This window comes from Tasmannia lanceolata, unplaced genomic scaffold, assembly GCF_043159265.1.
Source record: "Tasmannia lanceolata isolate RefF3 unplaced genomic scaffold, GAP_Taslan_0.1 ptg000003l, whole genome shotgun sequence".
Taxonomy (NCBI): Eukaryota; Viridiplantae; Streptophyta; class Magnoliopsida; order Canellales; family Winteraceae; genus Tasmannia; species Tasmannia lanceolata.
This window is the reverse complement of record NW_027518680.1, coordinates 2,893,350-2,912,651: the sequence shown is the minus strand read 5'-3', so window position 1 is coordinate 2,912,651 and position 19,302 is coordinate 2,893,350. Positions and strand designations below refer to the sequence as shown.

General features: G+C 36.5%; 1 protein-coding gene across 2 annotated transcripts in view; it reads left to right on the top strand.

The window, feature by feature from the left end:
- LOC143847765 (uncharacterized) overlaps positions 1 to 19,302 on the top strand; it is a 37,823-nt gene that overhangs the window by 8,275 nt on the left and 10,246 nt on the right. Inside the window, exons 4-12 of one of the 2 annotated variants that reach the window (XM_077356541.1) lie at positions 214 to 333; positions 5,187 to 5,315; positions 5,408 to 5,533; positions 8,755 to 8,810; positions 8,906 to 9,002; positions 9,128 to 9,245; positions 12,529 to 12,723; positions 13,806 to 14,142; positions 15,549 to 15,642. In XM_077356541.1, the coding sequence (XP_077212656.1) occupies positions 214 to 333; positions 5,187 to 5,315; positions 5,408 to 5,533; positions 8,755 to 8,810; positions 8,906 to 9,002; positions 9,128 to 9,245; positions 12,529 to 12,723; positions 13,806 to 14,142; positions 15,549 to 15,642 (1,272 nt within the window). Of the gene's footprint in view, positions 1 to 213; positions 334 to 5,186; positions 5,316 to 5,407; positions 5,534 to 8,754; positions 8,811 to 8,905; positions 9,003 to 9,127; positions 9,246 to 12,528; positions 12,739 to 13,805; positions 14,143 to 15,548; positions 15,643 to 19,302 lie in introns of both variants that reach the window. The other variant, XM_077356539.1, reaches the window with a different exon arrangement.

Sequence of the window (19,302 nt, the reverse complement as noted above, 5' to 3'; positions counted from 1 at the left end):
ATCAATTTCTTGTCAGCTGGAATAATGACTTGTTTGAGTCCAAGATATTGTTATTTTCGACGTGGAAACATGAACTATTAACATATCTCATGGGTTGTCTTTGATTAAGAGAGTTACATGGAACATCTCTTAGTTTGGGAGTACAATCTAATTTATTTCATCTTTCTAGAATGGTTTAACCAAAGTTTCTTTGTTTTTCTTTGCATTATGCAGGTTAGAGGACAACTTAGTCTACTTTGTGGTGGGGTTTTGAGCTTCGGCCTATCTCATTATCCTTTTTCTGAGTTTGAGCTTATGGCTGAAGAGCTTCTCATGAGCGATTCAGTAATCAAGGTATGCATTGCCATATGTATGATGACTTTTTTTAATGAATGTTTGATGACTAGTTAATTTGCAATCATTTAGATCTTCATGTTTCCTGTAAAGCGTTCCATTTTTTACGGTTTTCATTTTTCCCCGAGTGACTTCTTGTAGATACATTTGGTGTCTAACTATACATTTAGTGTCTAACTATACATTTTCATGGTGGCTAAATAGCTGGTGCAATTGGTCGAGTCTGTAGATTAACTGGAAGGTTACGAGCGTCTCAACCTTCTTTTTTTTTCACTGTTCAATCCCAGGTTACTTATAAAAAATGATAAAATTTTAAGATGAAACTTCAGGAAATACTAGAATAAGCATAAATAAATACGCCCTTAGAAACCATCACATTAGCAAGGAAACCATCCACAATGGTTTAACAACATCAAACATTTTACATGTAATTCATATAAATATTTATACATAATACATATGCCACATTTTTTGTGCAATTAATATATTAATTATGTAACATATTGATATAATATACTACTAATACACTTATCGTTTTGGTTTCGGCATGTTTTTGATTTTCGGTATATGTTTCGGTAGGGATGAATATGGAAACATTTGATTCATTTTTTTGATCCATGAAATACATTTCAGTCATTTCGTATCGGTTTCGATGGAAATTTAAGACCATGAATAACACTTGTTGTAGGCTAAATAATTTTAGTAATTCTGTGGATACTTATTTAATTACCATTAAAAAAGTCCTCTTGTCAAGAACAATAAGGTGATATGCTTTGTGCAAGGGTGCCAAATAAGTTCGAACTATCAACTAGCATTTGGTTCTATGTGCAATGTTGTAGTAGGGTATATAGGCAATTAGAAATTTTGGAGATATTTGATACGTGTTGAGGAACTGTTAATTAGTTGCTGAAACTCCCTTTCTGTTGGTCCAAGTAATTATCATACTCCAACTTAACGAGTTTAGAATTAAAATGTAACGACCCGATTTCCATGACCGGATCGCTACAAGCGAACCTGCCAAAATACCCATAGTTTTTTTTTTTTTTTTAAACAAACCATCTATGAAACTTAAACAACTGCCATTCTTATTCCATAACTAAAATGTTCCTTACAATAACATCGACATTTCAATAACATGTTCTACTAAATAAAATTCAAACTAGAAATTTCTTAAATAAAACCGAGACGTCGACGAAGGTATCGTCATTTCAATTATTTCTCCCATCGCTCTATGCTCCTAAACGTCCTCGTGCGCAAACGCACCCTCGTGGGCATCCTCTAATCCTGGGGAGAAAACAACGTCAAGCAGAGTGATAGTAACCTGGCAGGTATGATAGTTCAATCTAAACAACAGATCAAGATCCATATTTATTTATTAATTCAAATAAACTGAACAAATACTTTTCCAACATGATAATTTATAGAGATTTTCTAAACCAGAATAAGAGAATTCATTTTAAAGAAATACAACTACTTGCAAATTTAAATATAAGAAGATCATTTTTAAAGTGAACAACTTACTAAGAATTGAACGAGAATAATTAACTAACAACCAGAATAATTACAAATCCGTTACGTTCTCATTATAACGATTTAATTTAATTCCCAGGGCACTCCAGCTCCCACTAGCTTGTTGCCCTTGCCAACACGGTCGATTCCGCGGGGACTTATTACGATAGATCATACCGCCTAGGGACTCTTGGTCTCCGTAGGATTCCGACATCAACTTGGAGTTGCACGGTTCTCCCAAGTTGTATACCTTTGTTTACGGGGATAGCTCAATGGCTTCCCATCACCCTTTCCCATTTCTTCTTTGGGTATTTCTTAAGTGTACATACGGCTCCCACGTTATTTCATATGATTAACAAGAAATACAATTTAAACTGAATATTTTTATCAGAATTCAGAATCCATTTCAACATATAATATAAAAGACATAATTTCATTTATTTATAGAATAACTTAGAATCAATATAAATCAAATACTTCACCATTCTTTGTTGGATAAATTAAAAGCCATACGAGCAAAGTTAGGTATCACCTGCCTTGTAAAGACCTCGGATGTATATATTGGGACGGCCTCTAAGTGAAAGTGTGAGGGGAATCAGCCCGAAGATAAAATCATATCCATGTTCTTTTAAGTCGATGTAAAGAATTGATAAGGGGTTGAAAAGTCTCAACGCACACAAGGGTTTTGAATTGATGAAATAATTCAACTTTGTGTGACGCTCCAAGATAAAACTGCCAAAGTTGGCTCCAGTCCACGTGCACTCGCTGACTGGTCCACCCAGAATCACCGTAGAACTGTGCTCAGATCAGAACGGAGGAAAGGAAGAAGACAAGCAGAAACTTTGATGTTTTCTGTAAAAACTATATCTCCAATGGTGCTGTTCTCTTCTTTTTATAGATGAGAATTTGACTGTTGGAGGATAATTAATCACCATTAAAAGAAAAAAAAACGTCTCTCTTAATTACCATTAAAAGACAAAAACGTTTCTCTTTTAATCACCATTAAAAGACAAAAACGTTTCTCTCTTAATTACCATTAAAAGACAAAAACGTTTCTCTCTTAATTACCATTAAAAGACATAAACGTTTCTCTCTTAATTACCATTAAAAGACAAAAACGTTTCTCTCTTAATTACCATTAAAAGACAAAAATGTTTCTCTTTTAATCACCATTAAAAGACATAAACGTTTCTCTCTTAATTACCATTAAAAGACAAAAACGTTTCTCTCTTAATTACCATTAAAAGACAAAAACGTTTCTCTCTTAATTACCATTAAAAGACATAAACGTTTCTCTCTTAATTACCATTAAAAGACAAAAACGTTTCTCTCTTAATTACCATTAAAAGACAAAAACGTTTCTCTCTTAATTACCATTAAAAGACATAAACGTTTTTGGTTTTGAAAACACACCACAAGCACATTCACCAAGGTCTTGGGTTCAAGTCCCCACATATGCAAGTCTTTTGCTTTAAAACAAGAGAGGGAAACATAATTTGAATCTTCCCTCCAAAATCTTTTCAAATCTTTTTATTATTTTGTTTAAAAATTCTAACAATTCAGTCTTGAAATTTAGATCCATCGATCCAAAGCCTAAATCTTATGGTTATTAAAGAAAAGTTAATCGCAGTCATTACATAAAAGGTTTTTTAACTTTTTTAATTTTAATTATGATAAATTGTGCATCTTGTGAAACCAATGTTGACAATGGGAAATATGTATCCATAATGTTAAGATGAAAGCTAGGCTGATATGTATTGTTTAATATTTTGAAAGAGGACTCACACTTGCTTAATAGGCTGACACCTTGTACGTAAATGCCTTGATTTACTGGGAAAAAAACAGGAATCAACACATATTTGCTTAACGCACATTTGTGATAGCCTAAACTCGGATCCCCTTGTCGATGATGACAAAGCATCAAGCCATCCATTATCCAATGGGCTATTGGGGAGGAGTTTTAGGAGTTTTTCGCTTAGATACCTTTATCAAAATTGAAATAAAATCGTAGATATAACGTTTTTTTTAGATGGTGACCTCCTCTCTACTATCTTGATATGAATTTCGATGTAGCTCCCTAGGGCAACTAAGGGCCTGTTGACTTTATTGGAATGTTTATAAATGACTCAATAGAAGGTATTAGTGCTTTCTCCGGGTAAATTGGTATCATGGATTCTAATGCCCGAAGAGCGAGTACTTTTGTTGCCTCTTTGTATGTTAAGTCGGTTCTTTTTGGAGTTCATAAAGGTTCAAACTGGTCCCAATGAGATTGGCTAATATTATTCTTGAAATTGATGCATTGAATAGATAGGTGCCATCGTTTTACACAGATATTCCTATGAGTGTTAATGAGTTGGTAGATGGTTTAGCTAGGGAGGGGATTGACACGGAGGCTCTTTGTATTGGAAGCGACAGCCACTTGACTAGCTGTCAAGCCGACTGGTGGGCTCTTTTGTTTCTTTTGTACTTTTTTTCCTTTTTTTTATTGATTGTGGTGTTTTGTACTGTTTTTCTTTTAATAAGATTGCACCTGTTCCAAGAAAGAGGAAAAGAAAGAGAATTATGGGAAATTGCTTGGAATAGAAAGGTTATGCTTGTTCGTACATAGTGCAAAGCGTGGCGAAGGGCAAAAAGCTGATACACACACACACACACACACACACACTTATTGGCTGTTTATTCTTTTCCCTGTGTTCTTAGTTAAGAAAGGGACATGAGCTGGTCTCTGCTGGCTAAGACAATGAAAAATGATCTTTGGTATCCATCTTTCTTACAAAAAAAGGAATCCAAGTTGAATAATTGGGATTTAAAAATTGGTTTCATTCCTCCAAGGAACTAGACATGCATACACAATTGTATGCACAAATATATTGTAGAAATACTGTCTTATAAATTAATGCGATTTTGGGAATGAATTCAATTTTATGCGTGAATAATCAAATAACGAGTAATTCTAAGAGAATATAAGTTGAAATTCATTAACATATACTCTAGATTATCCAGCTGATTTCTCTTCTTGTAGCTATTGTTTCGGTTGTGTTCTGTCTTGATGCTGTGTTCCTACTTTTTCCGTTGTTTTACTGATAGGAAAATTCTTCTTATTAATAGGTTCTAACTCTATTGCTTCCTCAGCACGAAATATCATTACAGACCACCTGCTCTTTTTAGATTTTCTGACTGGCCCAGTTCTTTCTTTATTATCATTTTTGTTAGCAGTGTGGTTTCTGCCGTGATGCTGTTCCAGCTGTGGTTCATGTAATTATGATGGATGTAACTTGTAGTGGTTTAACTATTTTGTCAGGTTAATGAACTGCTATTCTCTCACCAATTTTTATTTAGTATAGGTATATGGGGCTTTGCGTATGTCTGTGAAAATACTCTTGATGTGGAATTCCCAAATGCTCATAGATGGGGGCGGAGATTCGATTGTCGCGACATCGGTGCTTGAGGCTAGCAAATTAGTTGTCCTCAAGGTATTCAGCCCTACATGTTGCCTTGTGTTTTCTCCTTAATGTTGCTACATCGTATGATGGCTTGTGACACATTTGCTCCATATTTATTGCAGGAATCTTCTGTGATACATTCGAACTCAAATTTGGGAGTCCATGGACAAGGCCAGCTGAATTTGACTGGAAAAGGAGACGTGATTGAGGCACAACGCCTGATTCTCTCACTATTTTATAGTATCCATGTAAGCTTGTGGCTCCACCTTTAATTCTTTAGTGCTGTAGTTATAGGTTATTTGTTTACGTGCATTTAAGCTTTAAGTATATGATTTTTTTGTGGCATAACTAATTGTTATCTTATTCTTGGCTGATCGACGTTGAACAGTGATTTATCAAAAAAAGTTAGTTTTCCCTATTTTTTTCCATTCAAAAAAATAAAATAAAAAATAAATCACTGTTCAAGATTTTGAATATTAACTTTTTTTCCCTATTTTTCAGGCTGCATCATCTGTACATGCAATTTAGATCTTAGGAATACTAGGTTAGGAGATTTTTTTTTTCTTTGGTGGGCTGTCCCCATTGAATGCCTCTAATTGGTTGTTGTTGGGAAGCCAAACAAATTCCTCACATAGACTGCAGACATGATTCCGGTTCAGAAATATTTTGTTACTTTTGTAAATTAGAAACTTTGCCTCACTATCGTTATATGTGATTCTTCTTGTTCTTTCTTATTGTATAAAATCTGAAATGAGCTACAATATTGCTTGTATCTTTTCATGAAGTTGTTTCGTGGCACTATAAATACAAACTGAAGCATTTAACCTGACATAATGTCTTTTATACAATGTGTGTAGCTATAGGTCTGCGAAATTCAGTACTTTCTATGTTGGTTTTGGGAATGAGGCCTCATATGTCGAGACATAGATGAGGCCAACTACACCCATTATTTTGTTACTTTTGTAAATTAGAAACTTTGCCTCACTATCGTTATATGTGATTCTTCTTGTTCTTTCTTATTGTATAAAATCTGAAAAGAGCAACAATATTGCTTGTATCTTTTCATGAAGTTGTTTCGTGGCACTATAAATACAAACTGGAGCATTTAACCTGACATAATGTCTTTTATACAATGTGTGTAGTTATAGGTCTGCGAAATTCAGTACTTTCTATATTGGTTTTGGGAATGAGGCCTCATATATCGAGACATAGATGAGGCCAACTATACCCATCGTGCTGATATCTAAATGCATAAGCAAATCTATGTTAGCTGCTTTGATTTGCTTGACATACTGTTACTTGGATTTAGCTGAAATGTCAACTTCTTGAGAATTATATGTTTTATCTGAAAATTGAGATTCCCAATGTTCAGTCAATAATCGTTAGTGTCATGCATACTTTTTTTTTGAATGGTGAAAAGATTTCATTAAAGGAGGAAAAAGACTGAGGAGGCCAGGAACATAAAAGCACAGAGGAAGAGAAAAGAAAAAGGAAGAAAATACAAGTACAAGCCTCAATAATACTTAAGGAGGCATGTAGTCAAATAGTTCCAAGCTCTCCTTGGAGACCCCCACTCTAACTAATGTGTCCACCTCTCCATTGGCTGACCGCCTAACATGAATGAAGGAACTAGATGCGACCTCAATCATGTCTTGGATTTCATGAAAGAAAGCGGCTGATGTAGGACCGGGAAGTGAAGTAGAAGAAAGGGGAGAGAAATAGAAGTAAGGGGAGAAAAGAGAAGAAGAAGAGAAGAAAGAGAAGAATAGGGGAAGAAAAGAAGAGAAGACGAATAGGAAATCTGGGAGAGAAGAAGAGAGGAAATTAGAGGGAGGAGAAAAAACCTGTAGAGGGGAGAAGCCAATCAATCTTTTTTCAATAATCATCAAAGTTCACAATAAAGCTGTAAAGAGGCCTATAAATAGGCAATTAACAACCTAAAAAATAGAGATCTACTAAAATAAGAATTCCTAAAAGACTAAACTTCCTAATTCTAAATAACATGGAAAATAAAAGCCTAAAAACTAAATAACATGGAAAATAAATGCCTAAAAATCCTAATGGGCAAATATGCCACTTATTGACCTACTATCTGCATCAGCGGCAAATCTCCATGGTACAGAATGTGGCCCCCTCAACCTCGTTGTCACATCAAGGGAGTCACCTTCTACCACCACCTTATTTAAGTCTTTAATCACAAGCAACCTTATACCTTGAAGAATGGCTTGAACTTCGGCCTTATTTCCATATGCAAATCCAATGGGGTCCGCGAAAGCCCATTTCATTGCTCCATGATCGTCCCGTAAAATCCCTCCAACACCTGATAGGCCAGGATTTCCCATGCTAGATCTGTAAAAGTTGAGCTTTAGAAAACCTTGGGCTGGGGACGACCAATCTTGCACAAATTTATGCAACCTTGGGCTGGGAGCTTTAGTTTCATGCTAGATCCTTCAAAGTTGAGCTTTCATATCATGCGTACTTTTTATTTTTTGAAATCCATACTCTTTGGATACTGCCTGACAATTTGTCCCAAAATGAGGCAAATGTACAAATTTATCCCAGTTCATGTGTCAACGTTCCAATAGCCTTGATTTGGATCTGTAAATCCTTCTGATCTATGTGTCAATGTCATGCATCTACACGGTCTCAAGACTATAAGAATAAGGTAGCAGTTGGGACAAGGTTTTATTACTTTATTTTCTTTTAAAACAAACTATGTAGTGGCTGAATTTTTCCATCCACAATATAAATAGGACCAAAATTCTGATGGAGGACAAAACTATATATTAGAATCATTTTATTATTTTCTGAACCCCAGATAGCTTGTGATACATTAAAAAATTTATAACATTATTGTATTTGCTTAACAAACAATTTATTAAATTATTTCTTTTAGGGGCCGTTTGGATACGCGGATTTTAGAATCCAGGTTTTTAGTTTGAAAACAGTGTAAAAGAGGGTATGAATCAAGCTGCTGAATGCTGTCCTGGCAGCTTTTCTTGAATTTTAAGCAAGAAAATCAGGTTTTAAAAATCTCTCCTACATCCTATGATTTCTAAAACCTGGAAATATGGGAGGATCTGCTACTCTCTTGCTGATGGAAAGAAGGGAGAGAAGTAAAAAATGAGTAAAAAACGACGGCTGGTCCTCTTCTTCTCTTGTCTCTAACCCTCTTTTACACTGTTTTCAAACTAAAAACCTGGATTCTAAAATCCGCGTATCCAAACGGCCCCTGGGTATAGTTATGGAATTTAGTAGTTCATGATTTCACATAGAGAGAATGTTGGGATATATTGATTATTTGTCTTAATCCCGGTATTGCCTAGTGATACCATTGTACTCTAATTTCAAAATTTTCTCATCGGATACTCTAATTTCAAATTCCATGACTTCCTCTTGTTCTTCATTACACTGTCCTTGAGTCTCATGAGCATGCTTATGTGGTGGATCTTGTTTGTTTCTTATATAGGTTGGGCCTGGATCAGTTTTACGGGGCCCCTTAGAAAATGCAGCTACTGATGACATGTAAGTTTGGAGTTTGATAATCTTTTCAATCATTGATTTATTTTGTCGTATGTTTGTGTAATTTGACGTGAAATTTCTAATAATGTCCATTGTAGGGCACCAAGGCTCTACTGTGAACAAGATTGCCCAGTGGAATTACTTCATCCACCTGAAGATTGCAATGTGAACTCTTCGCTGTCTTTCACTCTTCAGGTATTTCTTGTTGTTTGAATTGAAAAACCCTCTTAGTGGTTGCTCGTTTACTCGCCAGAAGTCCTATAGTCTACATGATTCATTACCGCCTGTCTATTAATGTTTTGGTAGTTTTGTTTCTGCAGATTTGCAGAGTTGAAGACATTGCTGTTGTCGGTGTAATAGAAGGAGCTGTTGTTCATTTCCACAGGGCAAGAACCGTAGTTGTCTACTCTTCTGGAATGATTAGTGCATCCGGTTTGGGTATAGTTTCTTTGCTTATGTAATCTTTTCATACAAATACTGCTATTTGTGTCTGCATGACTCCATGGTTTTAAATATCAGCCGAAACCGGCACGAAACAGTCGACATGTTTTCGTTTCCTTCTCTATCGAAATGAAATACTTCGGTCAACATGCATAGATTTCGGTAATGTTTCAATACCACTTTAATATGTAAATTACAGGACTTTGGTCGACTTGTCGAAATTTCGACAAAATGCACAGAGAAGCTTGCATCAAATGCGTCAACTGATTATTGATTTGATGCATTTGCACAATGATTAGTGCATGGATTTTCATTTGTCATGGATTTATGGTTTTGAAAATTAGAAAAAAAGTATATATTTTAGAATAAAAACTAATCGTATATGCAAGTTAGCTTCTATTTTTTTTTATATGTGAGTTCTTCTTGCTCTATCTACATATTTACAGAGTCAGATTTTTTTTTCTTTTTGAAAATGAATATTTTTATATTTTTATTAGAAAATCCTTTAAAAATGGGGATAACAATATATTTGAAAAAAATTATCATACGTGCATGTTATCTTCTAGTTTATTTTTCATTTTCTTTCTTAGTATTGTTGCTTTCTCATTGTAGCTCTGACCATCTTGGTCGAGGGTTTTCTCCCTTTTATTAATAATAGTTTCATCGTAACTTTCAAAATAAAATAAAATAAAAGTTTCATCATTTAAAAAATACAATTAACGGAGTTGGAATTATTTTCATTTTGAAAGTTAATTTTATTTATTTATTTTGCTTACAAAATCTTTTAAATCTCTATCATTATGTTGTACTCCTTCATTATATTGTACTTTATTTATGAAATTAATGAAATTAGTGGATTTTTTTCCTATATATTATATTTATTTAAGCCATGCACACACACATGTACACATAAATGTATATTGACCAATAGGGGCGTCCTTTACCCCTTTTATGGAAGGGCACCACACACACACACACACACACACACACACACACACACACACATATATATATATATATATATATGAGAAAAGAGTTCCTACTCCCTAGAGTAGATAAGTTATCTACTCCCTAGGCTTAAAATACAGTGGCGGCACGTTGTTTGGGTGATCCAAAGCATTCATTTGATGGGCCCTCACATAGATAGGGTGTGCCCAAAAAATCAGTCCCATATGATCATCCCGACCCTTCAATTGTGGAGGCAAAAAATGGACCGGTAAATTATCTAATCCATTGGCCAAAAATACTGTGGGGGCCCACATTGTTTGGGTGATGCAAACCATTCATTCGCTGGCCCCGGACATAGATAGGGTGTGCCCAAAAAATCCGCTCCATAGGATCATCCCAACCCTTCGATTTGTGGAGGTTAAAATGAACGGGTATAAACTTTCACAAATCTGTCCATTTTTAACCTCCACAAATCGAACTGTTAGGATGATCCTATGGAGCTGATTTTTTGGGCACACCCTCTCTATGTTAGGGCCCATCAAATGAATGCTTTGGATCATCCAAATGATGTGGGCCCACTCTGCTTTGGCCGATGGAGTAGATAACTTATCTACTCCATGGAGCAGACACTCTTTCCTCTTATATATATGAGAAAACATTTCCTACACACTTGTGTAAGTAAGTTACCTACACACTAGCTTAAAATACAGTGGGGGCCCACATTGTTTGGGTGATCCAAACCATTCATTTGAATGGTCCTCACATAGATAGGGTGTCCACAAAAAATCAGATCCATAGGATCATCCCAACCATTCAAACTATGGAGGCAAAAAATGGACTAATTTGTGAAGGTTTATACACGTCCATTTTACCTCCACAAATCGTAGGGTTGGGATGATCCTATGGATCTGATTTTTTGTGGACACCCTATCTTTGTGAGGACCATTCAAATGAATGGTTTGGATCACCCAAACAATGTGGGCCCCCACTATATTTTAAGCTAGTGTGTAGGTAACTTACCTACACAAGTGTGTAGGAAATGTTTTTTTTCTCTCTCTCTCTCTAGAGAGAGAGAGAGAGAGAGAGAGAGAGAGAGAGAGAGAGGAAATGGTTTCTGCGCTCGAGCGCAGAAACAGGGTGGGGCCACATTTTGGGTGGGATCCAAAGCATTCATTTGATGGGCCGTTTCATGGGTAGGGTGTCCACCAAAAATCAACTCCATTGGATCACCTTAGGGTGTCCATTTTTGGGGAAAAAAATGGACAGATTTGTGGACAAACAGTATCTGTCCATTTTTGGCCCCACAAATGGACACCCGTTGGTGATCCAATGGAGCTGATTTTTGGTAGGCTTCTAAATGAATGCTTTGGTTCCCTTCCAAATGGCCCCACCCCCTGTTTCTGTGCTCGAGCGCAGATAAGCTTATCTGCGCTCGAGCACATAAACCCTTTTCTCATATATATATATATATATATGAGAAAATGGTTTCTACACACAAGTGTAGATAAGTTATCTACACACTAGCTTAAAATACAGTGGGGGCCCACATTGTTTGGGTGATCCAAACCATTCATTTGATTGGCCCTCACATAGATAGGGTGTACACAAAAAATCAGCTCCATAAGATCATCCTAACCCTTCGAACCGTGGAGGCAAAAAATGGACAGATTTGTTAAGGTTTATACACGTCCATTTTACCTCCACAAATCGTAGTGTTGGGATGATCCTGTGGAGCTGATTTTTTGTGGACACCCTATCTATGTGAGGGCCAATCAATTGAATGGTTTGGATCACCCAAACAATATGCCCTCCACTGTATTTTAAGCTAGTGTGTAGATAACTTATCTGCACTTAGTGTAGAAACCGTTTTCTCTCTCTCTCTCTCTCTCTCTCTCTCTCACGCTCTCTCATATATATATATATATATTACAATGGACCTTACAGCAAAAGACATGTGCGTCAACATGCCATTAGGTATTTGATCTTATGAAACCATTATGAATGATTATCTTGCTTATGTGATGGCTTGAGTTTCTAAGTGTGTATCTGTGCAATTTCCACCATTTGCATACATTCCATATAATTCCATGATTCTATATGATTTTCACTGAAATCTATGACCGAAACCAACATATTTTCATTTCCATGGTGATTGACATGCTTTACTGAAACTAACATTTATAAACTTGCAAGACTCGTTTACGTTTTGCTTTCATCACTGCTTGGAGGTTAAAAGGTCCATCTTTTATTGTTTTGTTATTTCAAAAGCATAGCGAATATCCATTCTAGGGGTAGAATTGAAAAGCTTCTGAACTGAGTGGACCATATGCAGGCTGCATAGGTGGGGTGGGTAGAGGAATGGTTTTAAGCAATGGTCTTAGCAGTGGTGGTGGGCATGGAGGTAAAGGTGGGGATGGATACTATAATGGGACTATTATCAAGGGTGGTGTTGCATATGGAAGTGCTGATTTGCCTTGCGAACTTGGTAGTGGCAGTGGAAATGATACCTTAGCTGGTTCAACTGCAGGTGGTGGTATCCTAGGTATTCTTTACAGATTTCTTCTATGAGAATATATTTTGTTTGCATATTTTATTTGTTTCACTGTTGCAATATATATGGAATTGTGCTTGGCATTCTGTTTCTGTCTCAAACTACCAATTTGTTGCTGGCAACATTACTCAATTTCTGGTGATGTCACAAGTGATAACAACCTTTATATCTTATAAATTGTAATTTGGTTATAAAATTAAAAAAGCATTTCATTCTCCATATTCTAGTTGTACAGCTGAAAGCCTGAAACTACGAATACCAAAGAAAATATACTATCATTAATTTATCACGATATTTTTGTGATATTTTGCGTTAAAAGAAAATATGAAGGTATATCTTGATGATTTTTTTGAATCTTGGGAAAATTTTAGGATTTTTGTTTTAATAGAAACTCACCAAATATCGGAGATATATGTCACTGTTTTTTATCTGATGATAACATAAAGTTTTTTGGTTGCTTTCACAGCCATGGATTTGTTCTGAACAAATATAGCCATCAATCACATTTAATATGATTTTTATTTAATTAGAATTTCTCTAATATGAAATGGTAAATGGTTTCTGAGCTCAAGCTCAGATAGCTTATTTGAGCTAGAGACTCTAAATAGAGTGGGTGACTATGTTGTTTGCGTTATGTTAGATATTGATTCTATAGGACCTAACATAGATAGGGTGTCCCTAAGAAATCATCTCCATAGGATCATGGTAAGCGTTGATTTGTGGAGGTTTAAAATGTACTGCTAGAAAATGGGTCCATTTTGTGCATGTACAGATCGAACGGTTAGGATGATTGTATGGAGATGGTTTCTTAGGAACACCCTATCTATGTCAGGTTTGATGGAGTGAATGAGTTGGATGAGTCAAAGAACATGGGAGATGGTGTATTTATAGTGGCTAGCTCAGATACCGTGCCCCCTATATCATATGCATTTCTATTGGTGGTAAATTTTTTTTTGAAAAGTAAATTTAGCACAAATCTATTGGTGGTAATTGAACATAGATGATTGCTTTCTTATTTTTGATGACAGTAGGCAGTTTGACTTGCTTTTTGTAAACAGTAATGGGTTCATTGGAGCATTCATTGTCAAGCTTGTCTGTTTATGGCTCGCTCAAAGTAGATGGGGAAAGTTTTGGAAAGAATGTTAGAAAGAAAGAATATGGTCTTGCTGATATTTCAAATGGAGGCCCTGGTGGTGGATCCGGTGGAACCATTCTATTATTTTTGCGTACTTTGACCCTTGGTGATACTTCTATACTTTCGAGTGCTGGCGGACATGGTAGTCAAAAGGGTTGTGGCGGTGGCGGTGGTGGAAGGGTTCATTTTGATTGGGCTGACATTCCCACTGGGGATGAATATCTTCCCATAGCAACTGTTGAAGGAAACATACATATTAGGTTTGTAGCTTATGACATGTATTCTTCGCTGTCTTTCTGGTTTTTGTAGACATTTTCTTATATACATTGGCTGGGTCCTTCGTAGTTCTTCAAGAATTATAACTAAATATGCATTTTACTGCCCAGTGATGAATTTACATGGCACACCCAAAAAAAGTATCTTTTTTCCTGTTTGCAATTCAAATGATTTCCAAAGTTCTCATTGATTAAGGAATTTTGCACTGTCATAATATATTTGTTAAAGTTGAATATCTTTAATACCATTATGCACATTGAATTCTGATTTTATCATCATATTGTTATAGATATTTGATATACAATTTTATATCAGTCTTTTTAAAATAAATCTCAGAGTTCAAATGTTGGTAGATAAACACGATAGAATTATTCAATTTCTGAGCAAATACTCAACCATGGTCAATCCTTTCAACATTACATGGCATTTCATTTGCTTCTTTGCGGTTGTAATGAATGCAGGAAGACCTTTTCTTTTAAAAGTATGTGTTATATTTCTTTCAACAGTGGTCTGTCTCTTGATAGGTCATTTGTATATTCATTATCAAATGTGAAATCTGCAACATATGTCGTGTAAAAATTTAAAAGTTATATGGCAATTGTTATGGCATTCACTTTTTAAACCTGTTTTCATAAAGTTCTTGTAATTAAACATTCAAAAACTTGTGCTTGTTACAAGCAATGGGTTCTATCCCAGATATTCTTAAAAATATGGTTGTGACTTGTGAGTCCCTTTTGCCTTTATCATTAATTCAAACATCAAATAATGAGGCCATGACAAAAATTATAGCTGGACGGGAAATCTCACAAAACAAAGGTGAATTTTACTCCTATCCTCTGATCAAGCCAACACCCTTTTATATCCCTTTAGGAGACCGAATTGCCCTCATTTTTATATAAAACACCAACATATCCTGGAACCTTTTTTGTCATTTTTATTTGTTCTTCAATTAGAACTCTGGCCTGTGATAGCATTGACTCTAGATATACTACAGTTTCATCTTCTTAAAATTTCTAGTAGTTATTATTGACCCTAGTTGTTTCTCTATTTTTTTGTTCCTTTCAGACACTGTTATTGTTTGATAGAGAGTCCCATTTTCATTCCAGAAAACATACTCTCATGTGGCAATAAGCAAACACTTCTTGTCTCTCTCTCTCTCTCAATATTCAAATGAAAAAAAAATTCTTGGCTCACTTTGCAATTACTTGGGGGCTGCCAGTTTGTACTTATATGGATTAAAATTTGGTCACTGTTTTCTTTCTTTCGCTATATTTCCCAATTTTATTATAAATTAAATTTAATAGTTCTAGTTTTTATTTGTTGGTTTTATATTGCGCAGTGATTGGTGATACTTGTTCATTTGATTTTTGAAGTCTTGGATTTATGGCAGGGGAGGAATTGGAAGAGATCAGGGCAGTGATGGGGAGAATGGAACTATTACTGGAAAAGACTGCCCGAAAGGGCTTCATGGAACATTTTGTGAGGTAGGTTTGCAATTCTTGTCCTTAGTTTTTTTTGGAGTGAGTATAGTTTTTCTCAAATCATTTTAGACATTTTATATCCCCTAGAGAACTAAAATCTGTGCAATTTATGTAGTTGTAGAATGTGTCCAAACTTCACTAAATCAAAAGCATTAGGCATTATGCATCATGAACCATTGCCTCATAAGGATTGGCATGCGTAGGGGCCATGGCCCACCTGTCCCTTAAGTAACCTTAAGAAGATTCTTGTTTATTTAAGTTGTTAGTATCTTTTCTTTTTTAATGGTTATTCTAGTTGGACAGGGTATTGGTTTATGTTAAGCTAGGGGTAATTGTATCTTTTTACCTATACATTATGCAAGGTTGTATAAGTGACCACGAACGTTATTGTTTTTGGATTCTATTTTGTTTATGAAAATGTGTGAATTATCTCATATTGGCTGCATCTTCTAATTTGTGGGTTTGGAATGAAGCTTATGGCTGGATTTCATGTATTTCCCATCGTTGAGTTATTGTTCTATTTTTTATTCTCTCTTTTCTTTATTAGGAATTTTTTGAATGTCCTTTATTAGGGTTTATTTATTTCAGTTCATGTGAATCTTTCTTAATCTATAGTATATGCCTCAGATCTGTCCTTTGGGAAGTTTTTGTTTCTTATCATGATTTATTAGTCTTGTGATTAGATTTTCAAATCTGTGGTTGTTTGAATTTGTTTCAATACTCATTTTGGACTGTTTTTTTGTGTGTAAAACCCTTCTCGCGACTTCATTGATTGCTACCAGAGGCTATGCTAGGCTGAGATTTTGCTGGAATCAATTTCACATGAATGCAAGAAAAGCCGAGGTGGAGGGGTCATCATAATACTCCCATAGAGGCAGAGATGAAGAATAAGAGGCACTTAGAAGGTGCCATTCACAAAAAAAAAGAGGCACTTAGAAGGCAAATTTAGCAGATTACTACAAGATTTGAGCATCATGCTAGTAGTCACACATCAGAAGATTTGGAATTGAACCCTTTCTTTGACCATGTTCTATGCATTAAGCTGTAGGAGAGGGGCGAAAAGCCTAGATTTACCTAATTAGTGGAAAGGGTCCCTAGGGATTTCGATATGGAGGTCGATATCTCTGATTTCCAGAAGGGACAGCAACCAGAGAATTTTATTGGTTGGTTAAACACCGTGGAATGAGTGCTCCACTACATAGAGATGTCAGTAGGGGTGTAAACGAGCCGAGCCGAGCCGAGCTTGGCCAGGCTCGGCTCGGCTCGTTAAGCTCAAAAGCTCGGCTCGGCTCGGGCTCGAACCAGGCTCGGCCAGGCTCGCGAGCAGCTCGCGAGCCTTACCGAGCTCGGGTTATATTAAGTTCACACCCCTCATCTTCCCTGGACAGCCCTATCTAGTGTAGTTTGACTACTTTTTTTACACTATGGGGGGTGGTCCAAGTAACAAATGGGGTTCCAAAAATGAAGTGACATATTTTGCCTCCCCCTTTCACTCCCTGTATAACCCTTTTAGTGTATATATTAATATATAATATATATATTTAAATATATTAAATTCTTAACGAGCCTTAACGAGCCTGGCAAGCCGGCTCGGCTCGGCTCGTTAAGGATTCGAGCCGAGCTTTTTTCCGAGCCGAGCCCGAGCCAGCTTCCGAGCCCGAGCCAAAATTGACACCCTTAGATGTCAGATCATATTGAAAATTGTGGAGATCATGTTGAGAAAAAAAAAATGCGCCAGCATGCGCCGACATTCTATGTTAAGCCAAGAATTTGACATGAAGGATCTAGGCGCTGCTACGAAGATCCTTGGGATGTAAATTAGACGGAGCGGGATAAAGAGAGTGATTTGGCTTTCGCAGGCTAAGTACATTGAGGTTCAACATGGAAAATGCAATACCAATTAGCACTCCTTTGGTGGGCCACTTCAAACTGGGTATGCACTTATGCTCATCTACTGATGAGGAACAGGCAAGCATATCTAACATCCCCTATGCTAGTGCCATTGGTTGTCTCATGTATGCAATGGTCTATACGAGATAAGATATGGCTCATAGCCTATGAGTGTAGCTGAGAGGGCTTTTTTCTCTTGCAAAAGTGAGCTCCGAAATGGCTTTCTGCGAAATTGCCTACAGATACATGGTAAATGTAGGAAAAGAGGATTGGAATTCAATAAAGTGGATTCTCAGATACTTATGGGGCACTACATATTTTGGCTTGGGGTATGGCATGGGAAAAATTGAAGATGGGTTGACAGGCTATGCGGATTCAGACTATGAGGGAGACTTGGATGAGAGGAGATCCACTACAGGCTATGTGTTCACATTAGGAGGTGGGCCTAGATCTTGGAAGCTTTCTCTTCAGCCTACGATTGCCTTGTCTACGACAGAGGCGAATATATGACAACATGTGAGGCTGCCGAGGAGGCTACTTGGTTGGCTGAATTGGTTAGTGATATGGGGCTGAAGTAGGAAGAAGTATTGTTGCACTGACAGTCAATGTGCCATACATTTGGCAAAGAATCAAGTATATAATGCCAGGACGAAACATATAGATGTGAGATATCATAAGATAAGAGAATGGGTGGCAGGTAGAAGCATCAACTTAAAGAAAATATATACAACTGATGATTTAGCGGATATATTGACAAAGTCAGTTATAATGACCAAGTTCAAGCATTGCCAATATCAGTAGTTGTTGATGATTTGCGAGGCACCTCAGGGAGGCAAGTGGGCAACTGATGTGCACGAGGTGCGGAATTGTGTTCCAGAGAATATACAACAGAGTATGATCTTCAAGTGGCTGTAGAATTCAAGCCAAGGTGGAGGTTGTTGTGCAGATGTCTTGTATTCTGGCATTATGCACGACCCTGACGGACTATGTGTGTACACGTTGGTAGTGTCATTAATATATAAGCCGCATGTTATGGTCACAGGATTAAGGTTTTTCTTTGAGTTTTCTTGGCCAAGAGGAATAGAGTTTGTAACATTAGACCGAAATAGTGGAATATCTTCCTCCGTGGACGTTTCGAACCACGTGAATCTTGTGTTTCTTGTGTGAATGTGTTCTTTTCTTTGTTTCTTGACGTTTTTTGCCGCATATCGTGTTTGACCCTTATTCTAGAAGGTATTTCTCGATTCTTCTGCACAACCCATGACTTTAAGATTGAGCTACATGCCCAACCAATGTTTTGAAAATCAGAATCGAATCATAGATCGTAATGGGTGTCGAATCATATCGGATCGTAAATCATAAGATAAATAAATATATATATATATATATATATATATATATATATATATATATATATATATATATTAAGTGGAAATGGTTTGTGTGCAGCTGCACAGATAAGCTATCTGTGCATGGCTGCACAAACCATGGGGGGGGGCCACATTTTTTGGGGGATCCAAAGCATTCATTTGGAAGGCCCTTGGATAGGGTGTGTACAAAAAATCAGCCCTTTAGGATCATCCTAACCCTGCCACTTGTTGAGGGAAAAAATGGGCAGAAACAGTGTCTGTCCATTTTCCCCTCCAACTTTGATTGGGTTAGGATGATCCTATAGGGCTGATTTTTGGTACACACCCTATCCATGGAAGGGCCTCCAAATGAATGCTTTGGATCCCCCAAAAAATGTGGCCCCCACTATGGTTTGTGCAGCCA